The sequence below is a fragment of the Lasioglossum baleicum genome, chromosome 4 (assembly GCF_051020765.1).
Source record: "Lasioglossum baleicum chromosome 4, iyLasBale1, whole genome shotgun sequence".
NCBI lineage: Eukaryota > Metazoa > Arthropoda > Insecta > Hymenoptera > Halictidae > Lasioglossum > Lasioglossum baleicum.
This window is the reverse complement of record NC_134932.1, coordinates 6,047,428-6,072,087: the sequence shown is the minus strand read 5'-3', so window position 1 is coordinate 6,072,087 and position 24,660 is coordinate 6,047,428. Positions and strand designations below refer to the sequence as shown.

The 24,660-nt window shown below is 41.4% G+C and overlaps 2 protein-coding genes across 2 annotated transcripts; both read left to right on the top strand.

Moving 5' to 3' along the window:
- Nucleotides 1-343: 343 nt before the first annotated feature.
- On the top strand, nt 344-12,314 carry Nt1 (Neurotrophin 1). Its single transcript, XM_076421858.1, has 10 exons — nt 344-734; nt 7,034-7,186; nt 7,563-7,697; nt 8,395-8,500; nt 8,689-8,812; nt 9,336-9,521; nt 10,010-10,174; nt 10,575-10,897; nt 11,185-11,461; nt 11,578-12,314. The coding sequence occupies exons 1-10, from the start codon at nt 702-704 to the stop codon at nt 11,795-11,797; spliced, it is 1,722 nt and encodes a 573-aa protein (XP_076277973.1). The 5' UTR covers nt 344-701; the 3' UTR covers nt 11,798-12,314.
- Nucleotides 12,315-14,853: 2,539 nt separating this feature from the next.
- Nucleotides 14,854-22,955, top strand: LOC143207995 (uncharacterized). The gene is made up of 2 exons (XM_076421980.1): nt 14,854-22,437; nt 22,606-22,955. Exon 1 carries the CDS (start codon nt 15,162-15,164, stop codon nt 22,434-22,436), a length of 7,275 nt encoding a protein of 2,424 aa, XP_076278095.1. The 5' UTR covers nt 14,854-15,161; the 3' UTR covers nt 22,437; nt 22,606-22,955.
- The last annotated feature ends 1,705 nt before the right edge of the window (nt 22,956-24,660 follow it).

The window sequence follows — 24,660 nt, the reverse complement described above, 5'->3', positions numbered from 1 at the left end:
GGCTGTTCTTCGAGAGCAGAGGAGGCCGGAGTGGAGGTCTCTCTACAGAGAAAGAGAGAGGAAGAACTTCCTCTCTCCCTCGCTGACTAGAGGCTGGCCGACTTCTTCCTCCTCTCGAATACGACACGCTTATCCGCCGTCCGGTTTTCTCGGTCACGGGCTCTGCGAAGGGGGAACCACGCAGGACGAACCACGCTCGTTCCTACATTATCCCCACGTGAGCCCAGGCATCGCGTCGATTCCTCTTCTTCGTCTTCTTCCTCGTGTTCGTCTTCCACGGCGTCTCCTTCCAGCCGATGAGAATACGAGGACCGTGCAACCTCTCAAACAAGACGAGCCTCCCAGTGTTGCCTCCGCGGCCGCAGAATTTTTCATCTCGCGACGGAACGCGTGGACCCGCAGTCCGCACAGACTCGTAGGCGCAAACCCTAATCAATTGCGCGGTGCATGGGTCACAGTAACACCTGACTCGGTTGCTACAGAATTTATTCCTTACTATACGCAAGGAACTGGAAGATTCTCAGGAACTTCAGACTTACGTACGCTGGAGAATTGATGGAATTGGAGATCGATTACTCGGTGAAACTTATTTCTCTCTGAAAGATTGTCGGCACTATAGTACGAGGAAGTTGTTGGTGACAGTGAATATTGTTCTGTGAAACCGGAAGAAGCGTCGTAGATGACACAGCGCACGAGGAACTATGATGGCGCGGGGATTACTTCTCTTTTCCGTAGTAAGTTCGAACATTTATCTATTCGTTCTATTCTCCTGTTTCGGTTACTATAACTCTGTTGCATTCTTCCAGTCTACTTTGACTCACTCGTATTTCTCGATGATGATTTTTACATCTGTTAGGTTGGAAAGAAAGTTCTTGCGGCTTTTATTATAAAATCATAATAACAAATCGTACGAATTTATATGAATTATTTAATTAAGTCCAACCAAGTATCTCGGCTTAATTCTTGCTAAAAGAAAATGTCTAATTACCAGAGACTTCTGTATAATAATTTAACCGATAATTTTCTCCGATGATCGTCTCAGCCGTGTGATTATAACAGAAATGGGTCGATAAAGTACAAAGGACGTGTAATGTGTTCCATGGCCCCAAATTATCGATGTAAATACCGCTTTCTTTGGAAGCTGCCAGCAACCGGACAGTATATTACAGAATCTTACAGAAGTCGATGTCCCGTCGAATTTATTTGACAGCTACGAGTATTTCCGTGACGTTTAGCTGCGCGCATAAAATAGTGAGAAAGATGCCGGATGGCCTCTTAATGTAAAGCTGTTCGGTTTCGGAGTGCTCGGGACACGATTCGGCGTGGAATCGTCGATGGAAAGGTGACTGACTGTCCACCTGATCGCTTCTGCTAGTTCTCCTGGGATAAAGTGGAACAACCTTTGCGTGGCCTTGATCCGGTAATCTGCCGGAACCAGGAAAAGTAAATAGTTTCCACTTAAACGTAGTAGGACGTCGAGTTCGCTCTCGTGTCGTTGAAACGGTTTTCATGTCGAGACAACGTGTGCTAGACTGGATTTTTAACAATTAATCGCTCAGGCGGATGTACTCCTATTATCTTCATACAGTAGAATTTTTATATTTTTTTTTCTACGTACTCAAATTTATTTTTATGAATTGATTCATGAATATCAGTTATTCGAATTAATATTCGGTCGCTCTAAACAAGATGATAACTTTTTTAATGTTGTACTGTACGGTTTGAACTTTTTTGGGAAGCTAGAACAATTAGTTTACTACAGGATGTGAAAAGAAATTTTTCAGAAATTGCAATTTATCGGAATTATAGAAAAAATACTAAAAGTTGCGTTTTACAGCTTTTTTGTGTGGGACTATATTGAAAATTTAAAAAATACATTTTGTAGATCTGTGCGAATTAAACATATTCTGAAAATTTCGTCACAATCGTTTTTAAATTTTAAGATGCAACTTTTAGTATTTTTTCCTACAATTCCGATCAATTGCTATTTTTGAAAAAAAATTTGTTCACATCCTGTAGTACACTAATTGCTCTAGCTTCCCAAAAAAAGTTCGACTCGTATAGTACAATATTAAAAAAGCTGTCGTCTTTTTTTCTAGAGCGTCCGAATATTAATTCGAGTAACAGAATTAAAAAGTACTAAGCATTAGCATCGTAATAGCTAGAATTCTTGGAGAATCAAGATAACGAATGTTATTTGGGGCACGAAATTTAAATACTTTTTCTTCAGCACCGTGGTGCGTTTCGTTTGATCAGCCGCCGCGAAGATTCACTGTGACTTGTAGTTTAACGACAAGCATTTCTGTCGGGAACCCGATAAACCCGGTGAAAGTTCCCGATGATAATCTAACGTCCACGAAAGTTGATAATGAAAGTCATATGCGTATCAAGCGGGTCGTGTATCTCTTGACAAGAAAAACGTAGTCTGTGCACAGAAAATGTCAGACACGCGTCCTGGACCGTTGACGATGCTAGAAAGTTGCATTTGATCGTGACCGCTGTTTCCATTTTCAGAGGACGCGTGAACACATCGGCGACAAACCTGTGGATTGATCTTTCCTTTCAAAATTCATGACTCATTATGAATTGCGTGCGAGAGGATAATGAGACCATTCGAAAGTTCTCGATTTCTTCAATTAGATTCAGATTGAACGCATTCGACTTGGCTAATTGTTGTCCTAGAAAACGCATTCGTTGCATTTTATAGTCTTGCTGAACATTCTATCGAAACTTTTCAATTACTGTACTTTAGTAGAAAGGATTATTTTCGTTTGACTAACAATTTCAAAGGAAATGGAACCTTTTATTGTACTCACGATTGTGACTGTTAACGCTACGGAGTTTCTTGAGAAATTCTTAGGCGTTAATTGTCTAATTCGGAAGATCGTGAAGTAATTGTCGGTGTTAAATATTAATGTTTTCTGTAGATAAAGAGTTCTGTACGGAGTTTCGTAAAGGGTCAGGGGAACAATATGGTGGTTTCTCACAGTTAATATAGTTCAAGCAACAAAATGGAAAGGATCGTTGCAGCTATTTGATAACGCATTGTCATAACTATAATAGGGAGTTGCGAAACATCCTGAAAATTGTAGACTATTAGCTAAGAAGCGATGACGAACAGCGATACAAAAGAAAAGGATCAGTCAGTGAAATCGTAGCTCTTCCTTCTGGTGAGCATCATGGTTACTGGGTCAACGCTGATTGCAAACAGCAGAGGATATGTTGGAATTTCCACTTTTACGGTTATTTCACGTAGCATTATGCATCGGGACTCCACGCGTGCTCTTGCATTTCCCACTTCCTGACAGCGTTTACACTTCGTTCTCGCAGGTTTTATTACACTTAGGCTTTCAAGTTTATCGGACCTTAGATTTCACACCGGTATGTCCCAATCGCATCGCGGATGTTAAATATAAATCGAATTAATTAGACGAAACTAGCGTGTCAATTTTACACGTTCAATTTACATAATGTTTCAAGAAACCATCGTAAAAGCTGCATTAAATTCAATTAATCATCTCTTATGCTACGTCCACGAGGCGTGTAAGTTGCGTTTATTGCTACTAACGACTTCCTAGAGAAGATAAATTAAAAATTTGGGTTACTCATATGAGAAAAGATCTAGTTTACTTCGCACACGTGGTATTGAAAAGATAATATCCACTGTCAAGCTACGACATTGATAATCAACCGCGATAGTGTTAACACATGGCAGAGCATTGTTCTAGGTAATAGTATTAGCGAAAACCACGACACTGCAGCGCGATATGTCAATGCTACTAGCCATGCCCGCAGCGATAGCGAAGTTGACAGCGTTGAATCAGATAAGTTCCACGCAGAGTACCCTCGGGTCTCTTTCTGCAAATATACCGGACCACCCAGGACATGATCCAGTTCACCTGATTAGTCTAATTCAATTATCATCCGACAGAGGATTTCTTTTGATGTATTACACTTTCATCTTGATTCACTTCACTCACAGTTTAACATCATACCAACGAGTTCTGCAGCCTGAAAATTCTTATCCATGAATTCCAGAATTCTAAAATTTTTATTTTCATGTGTAGATAATTCTGAACCTTCGTTGTTTGACGCTACGTCATAGTTACTGGAAATTAGAACTGTGATCAGTGAATTTTGAAAGCGGCATTTTTCTGTGCAGGAAATTTTAAAGCTTGATTTTAACCCTTCGCACTCGAATGGCGAGTCTGAGGCGCCACTAAAAATTGCCATACCATTATTCAAAACAGTTTTAACATTATTAAGTTTGTCTGTATTCTATAAATTGTAAAAAGCTCAACTGTTACATGAGAAAACAGATTCAATTTGATGTGCACAATGTAAAAGAGATTACATAGAACAAAAATGATCTAATTGTAAGTTGAAACAAGTATCTTGATTTTGGAATTCAAATTGCTCCGAGTGCAAAGGGTTAACAATCTATGACAAATTCTTTTAGGTTTGAATCAGTCAAATTTATAATTTAATCCAAGTCAGGTCTAAGTGCTGTCTATCGCAGACCTAATTCAAGCCTATCAAACCTAATTCCAAGCTAATCCGTGTTTAACCTGAACCATTCCCGTTAATCTCATCATAGTGAATGTTGCTGCTCGCCACGGACTTCCCCATTTGTTATAGACCCAACGCTTTCACGCAGAACCGCCAGAACCCGCTAAGCCCTGTCATTATCAAAAATTCATATTTTAGAAAGTTACCCCTGTCGCTCGGTGATTCCGTATCATCGTGAAAGTTACACAACTCTATTTAAATTCGTGGAGAGAAACTAGGCGGTCGTGATAAATGAAAATCACTACCGAATCGATGCACTGTCACCAATTAGTCGATGATTCATTGGGTCGATCGGCCGATGTACTGCTTAACGGCCGTGTATCTCCAACTCCCAGCCAGACGTCGAATTAATAAATATCGTCTACGAGGACGTAAACACTCGTCTTGCTCGAAACTAGTCGGGCATTTCCAACAACGCCACTTTCACCGGCGACGTTTATCTCGACAATCGTGGAAGATACATTTATCGATCTTTTTTCCTCACCGGCGAGAGAGAAATTCATCGTTATTTTAAAAAACAAACTTTGTATTTCCGTCGTGGTGATTATTCATCTTCTTTATTCACATTTTATAAATAAACCTTGTACCTGCAATATCATGAGGCACATGTCATTAGCATGTTCCAGACGATTAAGACATTTTATCACTCCCTATCCCGAAATTTGCATACATTAAAAGTACAGAAATTGCTTCATTGAGACATGGTGTCTGTTCTCTAGTTTATCTGACAAGAAGAATTATTTTTCGAGAAATTAACTCCACCGTTGTATTGAAACATTTGTCTGAACCAGAGTTGGGCATCAATCGATTAAAATTTTAATCGTGATTGATTGATTAATATGTGTACGATTATAAAAAGAAATAATTTACAGACGCGATTCAAATAAATCTTGAAAAAGATCCAAACTAGGATCGAAACGTTGATTTTGTTTGACAATTAGCAAAGTTGCTTTATAATTCGTAATAAACGATCGAACCGTTGCGCCGAAAATATTTAAAAATTTATTATAAAAAGAAATCATCGAAAAATCGACGATTGATTCAATCGATTGATGAAGTTAATCGTCAATCGTTGATTAAAAAAGGAATCATCGAAAAAAAACATAATACACTTAAACTCAGTTTACATTTTTGTCAGTATTCATATTGTATAGTTTTGTTTCCGTATTTCATTTCGAAATTTCAGCAGCTTAATCAATTATCCGATTGACGATTACAATTGAAAGGAATGTAATCGTTAATCGCAATTAATTAATAAAGTAGAAATTTAATCGTTAACCGCAATTAACGACTAAACTAGGAGAGCAATTGTTAATTGCGATTAAGGATTGAAGTAGAAATTTAGTCGCCAATCGTCGATTAAATTTTTACCCAACTCTGGTCTGAACCCAAAGTTGCAATTCGACAATCGGAAGTGAGACTATCGATTTGACAAGCAGTCTTACGCGTCGATTTGTATTTTACGCAGTTATTTCCGGTTATGTGGAGTGCAGAGGGCAAAATGAACGTGCACCTCGAAGAGAAAGAAGATTGCTAGCCTGATATGTACCTGGCCCATCGACTTGGCAAACGAGAGTGCCCACGCAACGTTTCCCCGCGATCAGTTCCCGCGCTCATAATGGTGGAATTGTGCTATTGTCTCATTCGGGAAATTCTATCGTTCGAAGCGCGCGAATTGCGATTATGAGAGGGAAACGGTCGGCATGGAACCGATCGTCTGCAACCGATAAGGTGTTCTTACGTTTGGTGCATTGCACCCGGCGAATTCGCGAGAATAACCAAAAAGACCGAGAAAAGGAAACTGAACAGGCAATACCAGTTTTCGGGCCGAGAATGAATCTTCATTCTCTTTCCTTGTCATGGTTCACCGGGAGGCTCGTAAATCCTACTTTTAGCGGGAAAGAATTAATTACTCGGCACGAAGAAAAAGAGACGGATAGATCGTTTATTCGCGCATACACGAAGTCTCGTTTTAATCGCGTTATGATGTAGTATCGGTCGTTCAATGTACCGTAATTCGGAATTAGCGAGGGCTTATTAACGAGGCTGATTAATTTAATGGCTTTATGCTGAAGCAGTTAGTGTCCTCGCCGGGAATACTAATCGGCGCTGTTAGGGACCCCGCTTTTATCTCGGAGAATTAAAATTCACGTGGGTCTCTCGAGGCGATCCTCGTGGCTACTAGAAATTAACGAAAAAATGTTGAACAGTCACGCCGAGACCATTTTGGAAATTTTCATCTCCAGACCATTCATTTAGAATAATGTATTTTACAATATATTTAAAATGGAACGTGAAATAAAAAATGATTAACCTGTTGCCAAAAATTGACGATAGACATCACGAATGTAACATGCAATTACTCGGCGTCAGGACTGACGAGCAAGTTGGTTAATGTAAAATGTAGCGACGATGAATTTGTGGGTGCGTAGACACGATATAATTATGGTGTTTTATTCTCTAGGCAGTTGTGCTACTATCCTCGATTAATGCCGGTGCTGAGGGGGACCTAAAAGAAGATGCAGACTTTAACGACCGTAAAGAACACAACCAGACGACTGTCACGTCCATCAAGATCACCGGCGAGCAATTCAAGAACAGGACGACGAAGATTTCGGTGAGTGAAAGAGGTTTTCTACTTGCTCGCATGACAAGACGCTACGCTAATTTTTAGTTTAAACGATTCGTATCGTGACGGACTTGTTTCAATGGAATCGGAAGGAAAGAAAGTTCGGGATTATTTTCGGCTGTTTTCTGTGCCACTGTCTACCAGTAGCGTGCTGTTGATGAATTATATTCAATAGAATTTAATGGAATTTTGTTACAGATGTAATTTTTTATTTCAAATTTCTCTTATCTGAAGTGCATACCTATTATTATCTAATTTTCATTGAAGGAAAGTGTACGATAGTGTAATAGTAGAACTTGTGACATACTTCTGCGTAGAATTTCTAGTTATCTGGTGATAAAAGGTTTCTTTCGTTTTTTAAAAGGTTCGGTCGTCAATTAGCAGTGAAAATCGACAAAATGCCAGTAGAGGACTTACACTTCCTCTCGGTGTAGACATCGGGAAGGTGATAACCGAGGATGTCACAGACGACGAAGAGACACCTGAAGAATTGCCCGAGGTAAAAATCAATTTTTCATTGCACGTCGGTGACTTGTACAGCTTCGATTTATCATTTCATTTATATGTTAATTAATTTCTGCACTGAACTTTCCCAAGATTCTGTATGTTTACGTGACCGACTCGACTTCTACGAAAGTTGTGTCTCCAAACAGTATTTTTTAGCACAGCTCCGATTTTATGAGGAAAGATCCGAGGAAAGAAGGATTTTACACAGTTTTACGGTGGTTAAGGTTCATTTTCACCATCACGGACTTTCTTCATAATAAGTGGTCTTCGATGAAACTCACAATCATCTCATTAAATGGAAATCGTGAATTGTGAATAATAAACAGGAACCTCAGGTTGCTGAGTCAATATTAGTACACCGTAACGAAGCGCGAGCGATTGACGTCTGTTTGCCTTCCTGCACAAAAGATCGCTAGAAAGTCAGCTTTAAAACTTTTCTCTATAATAAATCATGCTGAAGTTTTTCTTCTCCGTTCTGAATAAGCATGCTTCTATTCAAACTCCACTGGAGAATACTCTTCACAAAGTTGCTCTTCACTGTTACCGACTGGTTTCCAAGTCCTTTGTCTCCAAGAAGTATTTCCGTAGACGATTCTACGAAACCTTTCCAAGCTTAAAATAAAAATTTTCGTACCTCTTGAAGAATCTTTTTCATGTAAATTTTCTTTAATGATGTTTCTTTGCTATAGGCACAGGAATTGAAGATCATCAGACCTAATTTGCGAAAACGACCAACCTATCGACCTCCTCCTCCACGAAGACCTTCGCCAACAAATCGGAGAAACGTTTACGCAGGTCAATATGTACTAAATAAACATTTTATACATGATGGCATCACTTTTCTGGGCCATTTATAGTTAACAATGAGAAAAGAAACGTATAACTTAGGAATTTTTTCTGAAATATATTGTTGGACATTTTTCTAAAACGAGTACCATCTTTAAAAGTACATATATTGTACGCGAATGGATGTGATTTTTTAGATGTGACAAGAAATCCATTGGTCAGACCACCAAGGCGGCCAATAGACACGAGAAGGGACCCCACAGAGAAGGAGTGCACTTTCTTCACAAAGACAGTTTGTCTCGAGGCGGCGGATTACCCACAGTGAGCCCCATATCACACGTTCCCCCCCTCATTTCACCGGAACTGAACGTTCGATTGCGCAACAATTCCCTGCGCCTAATTTTCAATGCACTTTCTCTAGTGCGACGACAGCTGTCTTCAATTAGGAGAGCGCGGTTTCACAATAGTAACAACATAATTCGCGGCTCGTTAAAATAGAAGAAAGTCTTTCCCTCTGTGTTCCGTGGAACTTGTACACTCGTTGCGTAACAGATATTTCTACTTTATGCCCTTGTAACAATTTTCATACTTAATTAAGCATCGTGGATGTTTGGACGGGAGGAAAACGCGCTAGAGAATTGGAGAAAGCGGGAACTTTCGTTTCCTTTTTCGTGTGAAGTACATACAATTCTTTGAACAACAATGCAGATTCTGAGTGGTGTGAATTACTCCAATACACTATTCTAGAATCAGTTCAATATGATTCTTCTAGAATTTTATGTAATGTGTTTAAGTTCACGAGTGGTCCTTGAATATTGAGATTAATCAGATTAAATTTGTTTAGCGAGGCAATAACTAGAAGCCTGAGGAGCAACAAAGAGATGGTCGCAGCATTGTTGACTGACTACAAATCACAGGATTTTGATGATTCCAGTGAGAGCCTGCCAGTTTCTTTATCTTTCGATAGCAAGTACGAGAATAAATACGATGGACGGTACGAGAATCGATTCGAGAGCAATGAAATCAGAAGGTAATGCTCAAATGTCAATAAAATGCTTAAAATTTTTTAATCTGATGGCAGTAAACAAAATCTTCCAAATTAGGCTGTTCAATTTGTATTTGGCTTGTTTCTACACATTGTATGTACTACTTCGTACACAATTTTTTTTATGAAATAATGAATATTCATTCACTTTCATTGCTCACCATACATCGGAGCATGTACGATGCCCCTACTGAACGTTTACTCTGCTAACAGGCGTGCGTAATTGCATAGCGTGCTGCAATCACTTAGGAGTAAAAAGTACTAGCCATTGAAAGTAACGCAACACAATTGCGATCATACTTATTGCGATTATACAGTTGAGGGTACTGTAACATAAATCGGCGATTTATTATTATCAGCTGCAGTTAGAAGTTTAATTTTTCGAAACGTCACTTCACGTTTCGCTGCTGCTGTATATTAAAATTATTAACGCTATTGTAACTGATTAGAATTTTACTAAAACCCCGATCCAGGAGATCTGACACAAGCGGATCGTTCGAGAACGTCGAAGAAGGCTTCACGTGTCCATCGACAATTAAATATGCGCGACCACAATTGGCCAGAGCCGCTTCCGGAATTTGGAAATACATAATCAATACCGGCGAACATACACAGACTCTGCGACTGGAAAAGTGTTCGTAAGTACAGATCACACAATTACAAATACAATAATTCATTATCATCTCTTCATCGTATTATTCAATTATCGATTTTATTCATTCCAATAAAATGTCCCGGAACCACTTTCATTTCGGAAGCAGTCTCCTATATCCCAGTATCCGATTCACTTCACACTTTCTCAAAAATAAAAAACGAACCACGCAGAGCTATTCCAATTTGTTTCCCGTGAAAATTGAAATTGGTCACTCCGTCACGACTGAGCGAGCAAAATCTTCACTTGACGAAGAGCGATTTGCGGTAGAGGAATCGAAATGCCCTTTGGAATTTTCACTTTCCTCGGCAGCTTCCTGGAAAAACCACAGGCGAACTGCAATTTGTTAACCCGAGAAAAATAATGGTAAACATCATTTGTTTCAGGAGCGCACAGTCGACTTGCTCGTTCATCTCAGAAAATTATCGCTCATCCTGCGTGCAAGTGTACAACTATCACAGACTTTTGACTTGGGACAACAAACTCGGTCTTCATATGGACATATTCAAGGTGCCATCTTGCTGTAGCTGCCACGTCCACGGTTATGCCGATTTGTTCCCACCTCATCAGAAGGATCCAGCATCGAAGATGAAGGAATCGTTCCCTGGATCAGATTTCATCACCACCAGCGACCAGAAAGAGGATTACGAGGACGTCTCTAAACAGAACTTCTTGAACAAGTTTGCTTTGAGTTTTGACACCTCCCTAGGTACAATTCTGTGTAACAACTAAATGGTTGGTGCCATTTAAGAAATTTAAGGCGGTAGTATACTCTCCGATTGTAACTAGAATGAGACTAGAATCTTACTAGATTTTCGAATGAGCCCTCACCCAGCTCAAAATTTGCTCGTACAAGGATATTAAGCAAAATATCGCAAATCCATGTTTCGACCCAAAATCTAGTAAGATTCTAGTTCCTTTCTAGTTACAATCCGAGGGTATACTACCGCCTTAATTCAATTTCGGATGAATAATTGTCTCCTTTTGGTCCGGTAGGTTCAAGCAACAAAAAGCCAATAGTGGAGCCAGGCCGAACGTCCATCTCTCTCCCCGTAAGACCGAGACCGAAGAAGCCATCGTCTTCAGGTTCAAGGCCCTTCGACAACAAGCTGCCACAGCAACACGCGCCCAACACGAGAGCTCCTGGCTACACGGGACCATTGTTAAAAGGTTCTAGACCCAGCAGACCGGGCAGACCAGCGTTCAGAAGAGAGTCGACGTCACACGCCGAAGAACACACGGAACGGACGAGCAACAGTTCAATCGGAAACAGGTATCAGGAAAAGGATAAGAACAATTGAAAGGAACGTTGACTAATCACGAAACAGATGACTCGATGTTGGCGTTCGTTAAATCTAGAGTAGCTGTAAATCAGTTTTTAATATGCAGGTTTAGTCAGCCGTACGATCTTGACGTGGACGCCTCATCGAGGCTGCAAAATGGCGGGTTCGACGACGAGTACCAAGAGCCGCAGAGGCGGGTCAATTACAATTATCATCCGATTATAGACTTCTTTAGACCCGAGGCGTCGATGCTGCAATCGGCCGAGTCACAATCAGTTTCGGTTCGTGAGGATTCGAACTCGTGGACGCCGGTGATTGCGTCCTAAACGACGTGACGTTCCCTTCGGTGTACCTGATCGCATCTATTGTAAAGATATCGTAATTAGTCGCGGTTTTGCGTTGACCGATCGCAAACAAGGCGTTGTTGTAACGTTAGTAGATTTATTTCTCTTCCGACACGTATCTTTGTGATTAAGAAAATCATTCGTACTCGTTCGAACGTCATTTCTCCGTCATTGGAAATTCGCTTTCATCGTTCGATCGTACCACGAGAGGCGCAGACGCATGGAATATGGTCGATGAGTTTTAGACAATGATTTAAGACAATGATATTATATCTAGACTGTTCAGTAGAATGGTAGTGAGTGTGTAATGCCTGTAGAAGTATTATGGTCGTGCGGGACAGGTGCAATCGCGAATCCACTGTAATTTATGTAATATTGTACGTACCAAGTTCTATTATATTTATTGTTCATTACTTTTATTAATTTATAAAGTACCACCAACCAGCTGTATACCCATGAAATGTGAATTACGAAATATATGGTGTAGCAATCTTTGAAATGTGCCTTTTTACTACTGTACACACATTGTTATTCCACCGTGAGCTAAATTTTGCGATGGCTGATTGAGTTGTAATAACAGACCGACTCGCAGAACACGATGTAATCAACTGTGCACCGATAGAGTACACTATAATTTAATTAAACAGTTAAATTACCAGAACCTTACACAATTAAGACGCAACTGCGAAATAAATTCTACATTCAGACAGAAAATGGACAATTGGATTCGAGATCGAGATAAAGTTCACACTGAGTCTGTAACATGATCTTTGCCATGGTCCTCAAGGCCTGCAATATCATAGAAATCAAGACTTTTAATACCTAGATGACCTTTTAGATTCTAGATCTATCAGACATACAAGACCGTTAAATTCAATGGGACATTTGGCGCTCGTGAGAGCTGCGAAAACTCCAAAAACACTGAAACCCACAAAATTTCCAAATTGCCTAGATTTCATAAGATCCTTGACTCTCACGAAACAATTCTGCTTAAGTTCCTGACATTTCTAGACCTCCTAGACTCCTCAGGCTTCATGTAAGACCCCAGGATTTGGGATGGGTCAATGTTTTATAATAAACATTGACGTATTACAACGTCCAGCAGCTGCGTAAACAGTCGTTTACACGAAGCTGGCAGCCCACAGTCAAGTGCACGAAGCGTTCTGCTTAGCTCGGTCGGCTGTGAATCGTTTGTTTCGCTCGCTAAGTTTCTGCCGAGGCGATTGTGCCCGGTCTTTCCGCGTCAAGCCACCAACCGTATCGTCGTAACCATAGTTTTCTCCGCTCTGCTGGTCTCGGATAAAACGTTACTGAACTTCGGAACTTAGAAACGGAGCTATTGTGGAATCGGTCTTTATCTCTTTTTACAATAACGCGGATCACTGGCAATTTCCATTATCGAAAAATTAAATCCTGTCGGCGAACACCGAGGGTACCTGCCTCGAGTAGCCGTCGGTTAAAAGTGAACAATCATATCTTTATCTTACTGTAATAGCTTCTATTACGAAGTAATTTAGCAAGCGGTTATAATGATTTAATTTCAATTATGGAGAATGTTTCGTAAAGATCCTCAATTAAATGCCGACGCAATGTAATTATTAAAATGAAGTATGTACTATGAGTTGCTTCGCACGAAACTTTGAAAGTACTGTTATTATAATTAAATTCATTCTGGGTAACAGTAGTTGCTAGCGTGAAGGAGCGTACCATTAAATGTTGCAGTTCTTAAAAGAGTTACTTGTAGCTTCATCGTTTACTTGGAGAATTAAAAAATTAGTTGTACCCTTTCCTACTATATGAAATTTGCTATTGACGATGAAGATTGAACGTTCACTATTTCTGAAATGATAATATTTCTATGTACCTGAACGAGTTTTGAGAACAAGAGCAGAATTTCAAACAATGAAATCCAAATCCTCATATGGAGTATTAAATCGCATTATTGCTAGCTCTAACATATTTTATAACAATATTGATTTTTTTAATGGCACGTTACAGGCATTCAAAACAAAATTGCGCAATACTATTTGTTAATCGTACCTGTATTTGTTTAGTTTCGCGCGGTCCATTCTTATGTAAATTTTAGGTTAAGACCTTTCTTTGTTATGTTTTCTTTTTGTTTTTATCAGTTTTTATCAGAAAATAGTATTTTATTTGAAGAATATTGAAAATATTTTTATTTTGTCTTTATTTTCAATTTCAATTTTAAATATTATTGCTGCAAATAGTGGTAAATCGTTTCTTAACGATAAGATAGACTGTATGTTTATGCGGTTTCTCAGAGTATTATAAAAATCCAAAAAGTAAAATATTTTACTTCGTGTTTCACACTGTTAAAATAGAAATATTTTATTTTGGGGATCAAATTGTTAAAATAGAAATATTTTATTTTGAGGTTCAGATTGTTAAAATAGAAATATTTTATTTTCGAAATTGTATATCTCATTTAAAATATTTTTTTCTTTAAGCAAAATAAAATCTAAAATATTAAATAGTATTTGAAATATTTGTTTCGCCAAATAATGCCCACCTCTGGTTTCAATGCATATGTAATGTGTTTGCTTTATTTTCTGCCGCTTCGTCGTCAATTATTTCACCGCTCAGCATAATCGCGGCCTAGGACGTTTAAAATATGTTCTGTAAAAAAAGTCTTTTCCAAGGTCGAGTCTCGCATCGATAAATCCGCCATTTAACGCGACGTCGGCTTCGAAAGTCCCCAGAAAAGTGAAATTAGTGTGTCCCGCGGCTTAATGAGTCCGATCGAAGGTACATCGGCAAGAAGCATGAACTTTCTGATAGGAGATCGCGGCTATTCGATACAAATTACCGAATCGAGCGGAAAGTGGCGCAGAAAAATAGCGCCGTTACAATTAGCGTTCTCCGCGTGCGCCAGCCTAACCGAGGATTTCTTTATTCCCTTTCCAGTGAAACGATCCGCCGAAGGATTCAATCGAGAGTGACAGAACCGTTCAACGTTTAGGCTTGCACGGTCCGTGAACAACAGCGTTTCAGAACCCTACCTCTGCCTTTCGGATCGCTAGAAAATATAAATTAGACCAGACCGACGCCGCCGCGGACAGTTCGATGGCAGTTCTCGTTCGAAAATGATTGGAAACCTTCCGTCACGTATCCTTCGAAAAACCACACGGCAATTTCTCCGCGTTCTATCCCGCCGGCGACGGACGTGAGCCATTATCCTCCATTGTGCGAGAGTTTGACAACGTAACACCCACTCGAATCGAACAGTGCTCTGATACCACGAACATAGTCGAGATGAACTGAGAAACCTCTAATTGAAACTTCAACTCGATGGAACCAAGTGCAATGGCAAGATCAGACTAACGCAATGAGTCGAGTACCAATTCGTCGCCTGTTGATCGTTCTTCTAGTGTGCCTTTCCGAAACCCTGGCAGAGACAGGGAGTCCATCTAGAGGATTAAACAATCATTCTCTGAGTAATGAACACAAAGAAACAGGCAACCATGACAAGAGTGACTTCCTGATCAACGAACTCTCGACAGGATCGAGCGCTTCGTCGCAAAGGGACAGCGACCCGGCTGAATCCTCGGAGACTATAGTGTACAACAGGTTTGCAAATCCTCCGGATGATGAAGAGAATCAATCCTCGGAGGACGAAGATCCTGTAGGTCCTCCGGATCATGTGATACCCTATTCGGAACACGAATTATCGAAAGAGGTGCCCACCAAGCCGAAATACACGGGTCCAGGGCAATGGGCCAAGCCAACGAAGCCCAGGGACGTCTCTTCAGAGGAAGTCCCGTCGAGATTGTACGCACAGGTGCGTCGGACGCACACGGTGCGAAGATTGCCTCGGAAAAGAGCGTTCGCGAACGCGGAGAGCGAGGAGGACAGGGAAAACGCAGCGAGATTAAGAAAAGTCGTGAAAAACACGAAGGTGAACACCGTGTACACGGAAGAGGGCTACGAGGACTCGGCCTACGATCATGCTGGGCACGTCAGGGACGCTGACTTCGACGAAGCTTACGCTAGGAAGGTCCAAGATCAGCTAAATAGCAGAAAGATCTTGGGAGACGGTGATGCCAGTGGAAAAAATTCGCGTAAGTCCGAGAAATACAAGAGGATCGACCCTGAAGAGTTTAAGGAGTATGACGACGATAATAGAGATAATTACGAGACCACCACGGATCATAGGAGGGACGATGAAGAGACTGAATGGACGAAGAGTGCGTACCCTAAATTGGTCGCTGAGAGTGGAGTGCAGAAGTTGCAAGAGGATTTGGAGAAAGAGGTTGAGGAGATCGAGAGGGGCGTTGAGATTAGTAAATTGGGAAGTGCTTCGGATAAGCAGGAAAGTGTGACTTCATCGCCGAGGAAGGACGGTTATAGACGAAAGAGCCAGAGGAATAGAGATAGAAGTGAAAAACGACAGAAGCCTTCATCTACGGAAGAATTCGGTGAAGATCTTGATGAGAAAGTTGGGGAACAGTCGCGAGATTCGCAAGACAGTAATGTTTACGTAGAGAATTATTCAACTTTCAGGACTCCGGGTGATCAGGAAGTGATTCTTGTAGAACATGGAGGACAAGAGGCAACGACCATAGCTAATAATATTGAAATCCTGACGAACGGACCTTCGGAAACATACAGGTACGAGGTGGAAGCTAACCCTTCAACTGAAAGTGAGGTCATTGACCTTCAAGGCGCCCAGAATCCAACAACAGTGAGCTATGGTCAACTCTTTTGGGACTACTTCAAAGCGCAGCAGAATCAATACACTACGCAAAGTCCGCTCATCGTTGAATCAGCTACCGTGAGTTCAAACGTTTTGTTACCATCCTCGGCAGTGGAGAACGCGTTTGCTCCTTACTCTGCTTACGTGGAGTTAACGACGCCATTTCCCATTGTCGATTCAGCAATCCTGAACCCTCAACAGTTAGTTTCCGCACAGACTTTGGCCGATCCTCAATATTTTGAACAACAGCAGCTCACAGCGTTGGGAGCGCAAAATACAAATGAACAAGAAGTCAAATGGCAGCCCCTTAATGTTCAGGACCCTCCGAAAACGGAGACAAACGACGCTAGCCACTTCATATTAGAACCGACCAGTAATTTAGACAGCAAAGAAGCAAGTTTCAACAAGGTGTTCTCCAATCCGGTGACTCTTACGAACCGCAAACCTCGTTACAAGATTACCATGCGACACAAGGCTGTCAAACCAGTTGAATCCTCCGAGACAGTGACACCAAATTCTATCAATGAGGATAAGAAAGAAAACACAACTCCAGGAAGTATGCTATCGAATCCTAACTACGTGAAGATGCTGACGCATCTGAGGAACGAAGAAGGTGCTAGGAAGCTAAACTCGAGTCCTCCACGGAATAATTTGTATTATCTGAAGTGGATGGAGGATCTCGGTAAAATGCGGCCTCCGGTGTTTCAGAAGGAAAGTTCTTATCAGAATTTTATTCCGCATAATTCTCGCGGCAGTATGAAACCAGGGTCGCCTTTATTTAGGAGCAGTTCAGCTCCGTTGGTTCGCAAAACAAGCTCGCAGCCATCGAGCAGTTTGCTACCACCCGCGATTGCCGGTCACAGAGACCACAAAGAAAGTGATTACGCGAAGCCGAAACGAAATAGGAACGTTCCCATGCCGTGGTTCAGGCCCGTGGCGATCGAGGCGATTAGCAGATCGCGTGCAAAAAGGAGAGAAAGAAGATCCCCCAGGTGGGAAAGCGATGACGAAACCGGCGGTTCTACGGCGGCCGCAAAACAATCGGCAAACAACAACGCCGCGGCGAATCGGGGTGAAATAGAACGAGCAGCGAAAAATTCGCTGGCCGCTGCTGAGAGAAATCCGCGACGGAAAGTGACACGCGGCGTGGAAGTGGGGCTCGTGCCGGATACGATCGGTTTGACGGCGGACAGACCCATCGACAAGAAATCGAGATCCAGCGAGAACGATCGAGGAGGAGGGTCGTCGCGTGGATCGGTGGTTGGAGGGGATTCCCTCGGGGATGGAGAAAGCGATTCTTTTGCGGGTTTGATGGAGAATGGAGAGAAGGATGGAAATGTTCCGAGCGAGTTAGAGGCTTCTAAGGACGGTGAGAAGGTGAGAATCGGGGGAGGATCGGTGAAGTGGAACGCCAGTGACGATGGAAAGAAGTTGGGAGTAAGTGCCGGGCGGAGAGAAGTGGAGGAAGGTTCGGATCGGATAACTGGGACTGTTGGGCACGATAAAAAGCTTTTGGACAATGGAGGAGTGAAGGAAAAATTTAAGCAGGCTGTGGAACTGCAGAGATCTTCTCACGAGAGGGATTATGACTCCAACTTGGAGAACGTGGATGGAGGAAAAAATACAAATAATGTAAAAATTGATAAGGTGGTCAGTGAGAGAAAGGTAGAAGAAGGAATAGATGGAAGCAGTAGGAAAAATGAACGTGAAGAAAACAGCGAGAAGTTCCTAGGAGATCAGAAAGAAACGAAAGAAACGATTATCAATGAAGAACTTTCGAGACCCAAGAGAAGCCATCGGGAAGATGACTCCGAAATACACTCAGATTCGAACAAAACAGATGAAGCTGAAGATCTTCGCCAACAAGAGAGCAAGTCTTTAGACTTGGACAAAGCTAAGGAGAAGGAAATCGAAGAGGATTCTGTACAACAGAAAGAAGACCAATCGAACATGAAAAGTCATGAAGATCTCCTACAGGAGTCACCGGAGATAACCGACGATGTCATTAACAAGGAGATCGAGGCTCGGTTCAACGACAATGAAGAACACGAAGAGAATGCTGATGAAAATGACGAAGAGAAGAAGATCGAAGTGGATGTACCAGAAGTTCCAGACTTCGACTACGTGGAGGAAATCACCGAAGAAGAAAATACTCACAATGTCACTACCACGGAATTTACCGTGGACAAAGACAAGTATCCCTTCTATGAAAGCGAGAAGTTGCCGAACCCTTCTGCTCTGAGATACGCGACTGATCCTCGGCAAGTTCCTGGGAAGACGTACGGGCGAATGAATTTCTACAGGTCACGAGACCTTTACAAACACTGCGACGAAGTGGAGCCAAACTTGGACGTGCTACCAGAAGAAGAGAAACCAATTGCTGAGAAGGGTGTGAACGAAAATCCTCAACGCTTGAAGGGTCTGGGGGATAAGCTGGACTGCTTCAAGGCGAAATATTTCGACGACGATCCGTTCGACAATCCATTGTTTCTGGAAAAAGAGGTGGAAGACCCATTGCCACATTTGCAAATGAACCCTAAGAAATTCGCTTCGAGAATCATGCTTTTCCCGAAGGAGGATGATCAAACTGTTGTGCAGAAGTCGTCGAAGAGACCAGAGAATCATAAGAACCAACCTCGGCAACGAAAACCGAATTCCACGAGTGCAAGAGGACCAAGATCTAGACGAGTTCGCATCAAAAGTTATTCCAGACCAGTGGCAGGATCTAGACCTCGAGTCGTCAGGATAAAAGGCAGCAGCGTGAGGTACGTGAAGCCTCGAAGGCCACAGAAGATCATCAGACGGCCAATTTCATCTGCCAGCGAGGTGTCGTCGTTGTACACACCCTACCAGAACCAGGTTTACGAGGACGTAATGGGGACCATCAAGAACATGGCGAATTCGTATCAAGTGGAGGAGATCACCACGGTCCCGACATCCGAAGAAGCTGAAGTTACCGAGATCAACGCAGTTAAAACGAATACATCCTCGAACTCGACGAAGGCTGGGAAAAAGGAGAAAGACAGAAAGTCTTCGAGCAGCGAGGAACATTCGAGTAGTTCAGAGGTGAAGGTTGGAGGAAAGGCTCCGCCGAGGTACATCAACAGACATCGATTGTTGTACAAAAGAGTTAGAGTACCGCAGAAAAGTAAGAGCAGGTTGAAGCTTGTGCAGGTGACGCCGAACGGATTACGGCCCATCAATCATCGTCAGAGGATCATCAGGTACAAACGAGATACAAGGGACGATGATCGAGAGTTCTTCGATCGTTCTGCTGAACTACCTTCTGTGAGATCAGGTGGTGGGAACAAAGAAACAGCGTCGAATGAGGAAAATGTTGGGCGATTCGAAGATAAGCAAGAGAGAGCTAGAAGTTTGGAAAGGATCAGCGATTCTATTGAAAAGAACGAGACGTCCGATACGTTTCCGAAGGTACCTGAGGTGAGAGAAAAATCTAGAGTTCCCAAAGCTCCGTCATCGGACTCTGACGAGAAAGAGAAACCTCCGAAAATCACCTACACGATCAAAGATCGGATCAGATACTCGAAACCGAAAGGAGAGATCAGCAGAGTTGGGAAGTTTACAAATAAAAGCGAAATAGTGGAAGATCATCGGAGGAAGGAACCTAAGTACAATTACATTAAGAGGAGGAAGCCAGTTTCTGTTCCTAGCACGACAGAATTGGCTTTGATCATTTCCACAGAGCCATTTTTAAGTACCACAACGCACAGAATTGCTGAAGACAGTAGTCGAGAGCTGACGAAAGAGAATAAGAAGGTTCAATACTTCCTAAATAACACGCAAAGCGAGAAATTAAATTCATCGATTGATGAATCTGATCAAAGCTCCATCGAACTGTCAACTGTAGCGACTAACAAAACCGGAAACGGATACGCTGTTCACGAGAATCTGAGCGAGGAGCAAACAACGACGCAGGAGCCATCGGCAGTTTCAAGAGTGAAGAGTTTCTTGGACTTCGTTTCACCAAGCTACACAGACTTCTCCTCCGAGGAATTCAAGAAATCGATTTTCTCGAACGACACCAGAGGTTCGAATTCACCTTTGAACCTCACGGATTCCAAGGAGAGCCTCGAAAAGGAGAACAATACGCCGAAGACTGTTAATCACTCGTATTTCTCCGACGAGGAGTCTTCGGAGAAAGCGGAAAGCAACGCGAACGCTGAACCGAGCAGAGAATCGTCCGAAGAAGGCAGCACTTCGAAGAACAATGACTCGAAAGAAGGACGAACTTTTTTCAGCTACTGGAACAGGCCGTCTTCTCCAGCAGAAAGTTACGAGGATGAGAAATACAAAGATCTCGGACCACGATTGAATAAGCCTGCATTCTTTCATCCGCCGTTTTCATTTCTGAAGTCGAGAAAGTCGTTCTTCGGAAATGGTTCGGGAGAGGACTCCGAAGAGAGCGAGGAGAAGGACGAATACGTTTTCCCTTGGCACAGGGACAAGAAGAATGAAAAGAAGCGACGTAAACGTAATCGATACTATGATAAATCGACCGGGGATTACGAGTATCCCTGGGAGCGGCGAGAACGCTTGACTCGCAAAAGTAAGAGGTTAGATGATGAAGAGGACCACGACGTCGCTCACACGAGCAAGTATCGAAGGAATACGAATCCTCGAGGAAGAATTCGATTCTGGACTCGAAGAGAGGACTCATCTGAGGAAGATGATTCCGATAACATCGAGAGCAGCAGCGAAACTCGGCCAGTGAAAAAATACAGCAGCAGGTACAATTCGAAGAAAGCGAGGCTGCCTGAGGCTGGCCACGCTCAATCGAAGAAGGTGGAAGAAATTAGTAGATCTATTAAACAGATCCTAGAAGGCGATGAGAAATCTTCTGACGAGGAAGCGAAGGTGTCGAAAGAGTCGAAGGAGAAGCCGGAAAATTCTGGGGAGAAAAAAGCTGGTATTCGAGGAGTTTCAAGAGGAATTGTTCCTGAAGATGTCACGCTCGCGCCGAGGAGAAGTGGGCAAAAGGAGGAAAGTAGTATCTTGATTGATTCTGCTGCTAAAAATAGAAGTTCGAACGGATTATTGAGGAATTCTTTGGACAATGGAGAGTCTCGATTGGCGGTGAAAAAGGCGAATCAGGAGGTTCTTAATTCTAAGAGGGAAGTGAACTCTACGCTGCAACAGAATAAGAGAAGGCGTAGGCCTGTAAAGAGTCTTTCTAATGTGGAAACTACGACGAAGAGCGCTGTCAATCGAGGCAGAAGAAGACAAAAGATGGTAACAACGCCTACGATAAGCACAACTTCATTGCCAAGACTGGCGAGGAGAAAATCTTCGAAATTAGTAGATGATCTGAAAGACACTAATCTGAAAAATAAGGATAAATTGAGTAATGATGATCTTAAGACCTTAGATTCACCTGTACAAATAAACATGACGATGGAACATAGTGCGAATGTGTCTGATGAAATTGATGCAGAAAGGAAAAGTCAAATTATTAAAGAAAAAGATGAAGTGAAGAAAAGTACAGGTTGGGAAAAGAAAGTGAAGGAAGTAAAGGATAAATTGAATGAGAGTAAAGATAGCGAGAATAAGACTATGAGAGCCCAAAGCTCTGAAAGTGAGGCTGTTAATAAGCGAGAGGACTTGGGTGATCGTGATGGAGGAGGCGATGAAGTAGGTGAAACGAAAGAAATAATGACTCCGATTAACGATGATGGAAAATTCGATTTTATGGATGAGAGGATAGAAGCGTTGAGCGATTATGCTAAGTCTGACGACGTTCCCGGTGCTGATGATGAGTTTGGATTCGATAGTATCGTGAAATCAGATGGAGGTGTCATACCACATAATAGAGCAACTCAATTGTCCCAGCAAGAGTCGAGGGAAATTATTTCTACTAAATCCTGGATATCAGAGAATTATAATTTCTAAGGTACGGTGATTTTAAATTTATTACTAACAAAGGCGAGTGTTTCATTTTAGAAATTTATAGTATACTAAAATTCATATTCCTAACCGAGAACCCTATTTCCTTACTCTTTGTTAAATGAAAGTGAGGGTCGTTGAATGATTGAGTTACTTACGAAAGTATTAATTTCAGGATTTTTAGGGACGACAATTTGGAAAAATACTTCTGTGTTTTGCCTGGAAGTTTCCACAGCAAAAAGTGAACGATAGCTCAGAGACCATGACAGTCGATTTGTTACACGACCGAACTGCTGAAGGAAGGAATAGCGAGACCTGACATAGTGAAAGGAAAAAGGAAAGTGAACCAGATGATGCTAAAAACGAACAATTCATTCTGCGCTGTACCCTTAAACAATTAAAGTATTTTAACTGTAAATTTTTGTGTTTCTTGTTAACATATAGTTACGATACATGTTTGTTAGTGTTAAGTAATTCACCTGTTGCTTCTGCTGTTGTAAAGAAATTTGATTATTATGAATAAAGGTAGACATTGAATGAATGATAAAGTTGATTGCATAATGTACTTTTCCATTTTGGACTGCTGCTTTTACGTAAGACGTTCTTCATTCCTAACTGGGACAACCTTCACGGGAAGGGTGAAGTAGATTATTTTTGATAACATTGTTGATAACATCGTTGGCAAAAGGATTGGTTATAAATATGAACCAGTTCAAAATGATAAATTTTCCGTAAAGCGTACGAATGTTCATGGATTAAAAGTTATTCTGTACTTCAAGTTCTATTGCTTATTTTTACGAAAAAATTAGATGGCAAGGTGGTCAAGGGAGTGCTCGTTAACATCATTAGAAAAAGGAATTGTTATAAACATTAAACAGCCAGATATAATAAATTTATCTGTGAATTGTATCGAATAGATTAATGCGTGCGAATGTTATGGTTTAAAAGTTATTACGTATCACGAAAACTATTTGCCACCATGTTGATTTTCAATAAATTCTATTCCCATACCTATTGTATTCCATAACATTTTGCAATTTCACCCCTTTCTTCAGAACAAAATATATGTATTTCCCAAGCTGATTCGCCCCGGGCGTGAACAATGTCATATATCGTCTGGTTCTATTTAGGTAAAGAGACGGGATAGTATTTCGTCGGTGATAGTATTATAAGGCAATTACAGAATGGGTAAATACTATATCATTCTTCTTCTACTTGACGAGTATCTCGTCGTTGGTAGAACTTTTAGCGATGCGGTATTTCAGATCACTGTAAGTTCCACGTTATCCCCGCGCCCGTCGCGCCCGGTTACCGGTCCCGCTGAATAACACAGGGGCTGGCAGTCTTTAATAGTATCTCGTCGGTGGCACAGTCTTTAAAGTATCTCGTCGGTGTCTATGTTAATTGTATCTCGTCGGTACTAATTCGTTCTTCAGAAATCGGTGTAAACGAACTTACCGACGTATTATGTCGGCTGAGGGTAATGACGCACGCCATCGCGGTACTGTTACGCTGATTATTCTACAGTTAAAATATGACCATTTTATTTAATCACTCGTGCTTACAGATTTCATGGCCTAAATACCGCAACGGTTAGAAAATAATTAACTAATTAACCTTGGCTGTGGCCATTGAAACTACATAGCGAAGTAAATTGGACTTTTGAAGGTTCAATGAAATTGTTTCACCTCGAACGATTTCTTTACACATATCTCGATCATTTTCGTGCGTTATGTTTTTATAAGAATTTGAAAATACCTCAATATCAAGTTTCTCAATTTTTCCAATTATTCCGAAGCCATTTAAATATTATAACAATTCACATTTTACCACGTTATTAGACTGACAAGAAAGTTGGTCTCGAAATACATTATTTCGGAAATATATTCATTTCTTCAGTGCAACCCATCGTTTTCATAAACATTAATTGAACGTTCTAACGAAGGTAGAAGAGTTTCATTGTCAGCTTAAGATGGTAGAGAAGATTTTTGAATGGGAATGCATAGGAAAAGTGGATTCACTTCACTCGCTCGGAAATAAGATAGACATTGTGAGAGGTAAGTTAACGCTGGCCAAGGTTAAGGTGGACGATATCCTCCATTTACATACGCACTGCATTCTAATAAAATCGAGCCCCGATCTATAACATTCGGCGCTGAAAGGGAATAGTAGCCTTTGATTGGCCAATTGAGTGGCCGAGCCCCGTATATAATTCGATCTTTACTTTACC

Excerpts from the sequence above, each read along its gene's own strand:
- Nt1 (XM_076421858.1), top strand. The coding sequence starts at position 702 with ATGATGGCGCGGGGATTACTTCTCTTTTCCGTA. Across the intron at positions 735-7,033 it reads GATTACTTCTCTTTTCCGTA|GCAGTTGTGCTACTATCCTC; the intron begins GTAAGTTCGAAC and ends TTTATTCTCTAG. Across the intron at positions 8,501-8,688 it reads TCGGAGAAACGTTTACGCAG|ATGTGACAAGAAATCCATTG; the intron begins GTCAATATGTAC and ends GTGATTTTTTAG.
- LOC143207995 (XM_076421980.1), top strand. The coding sequence starts at position 15,162 with ATGAGTCGAGTACCAATTCGTCGCCTGTTGATCGTTCTTCTAGTGTGC.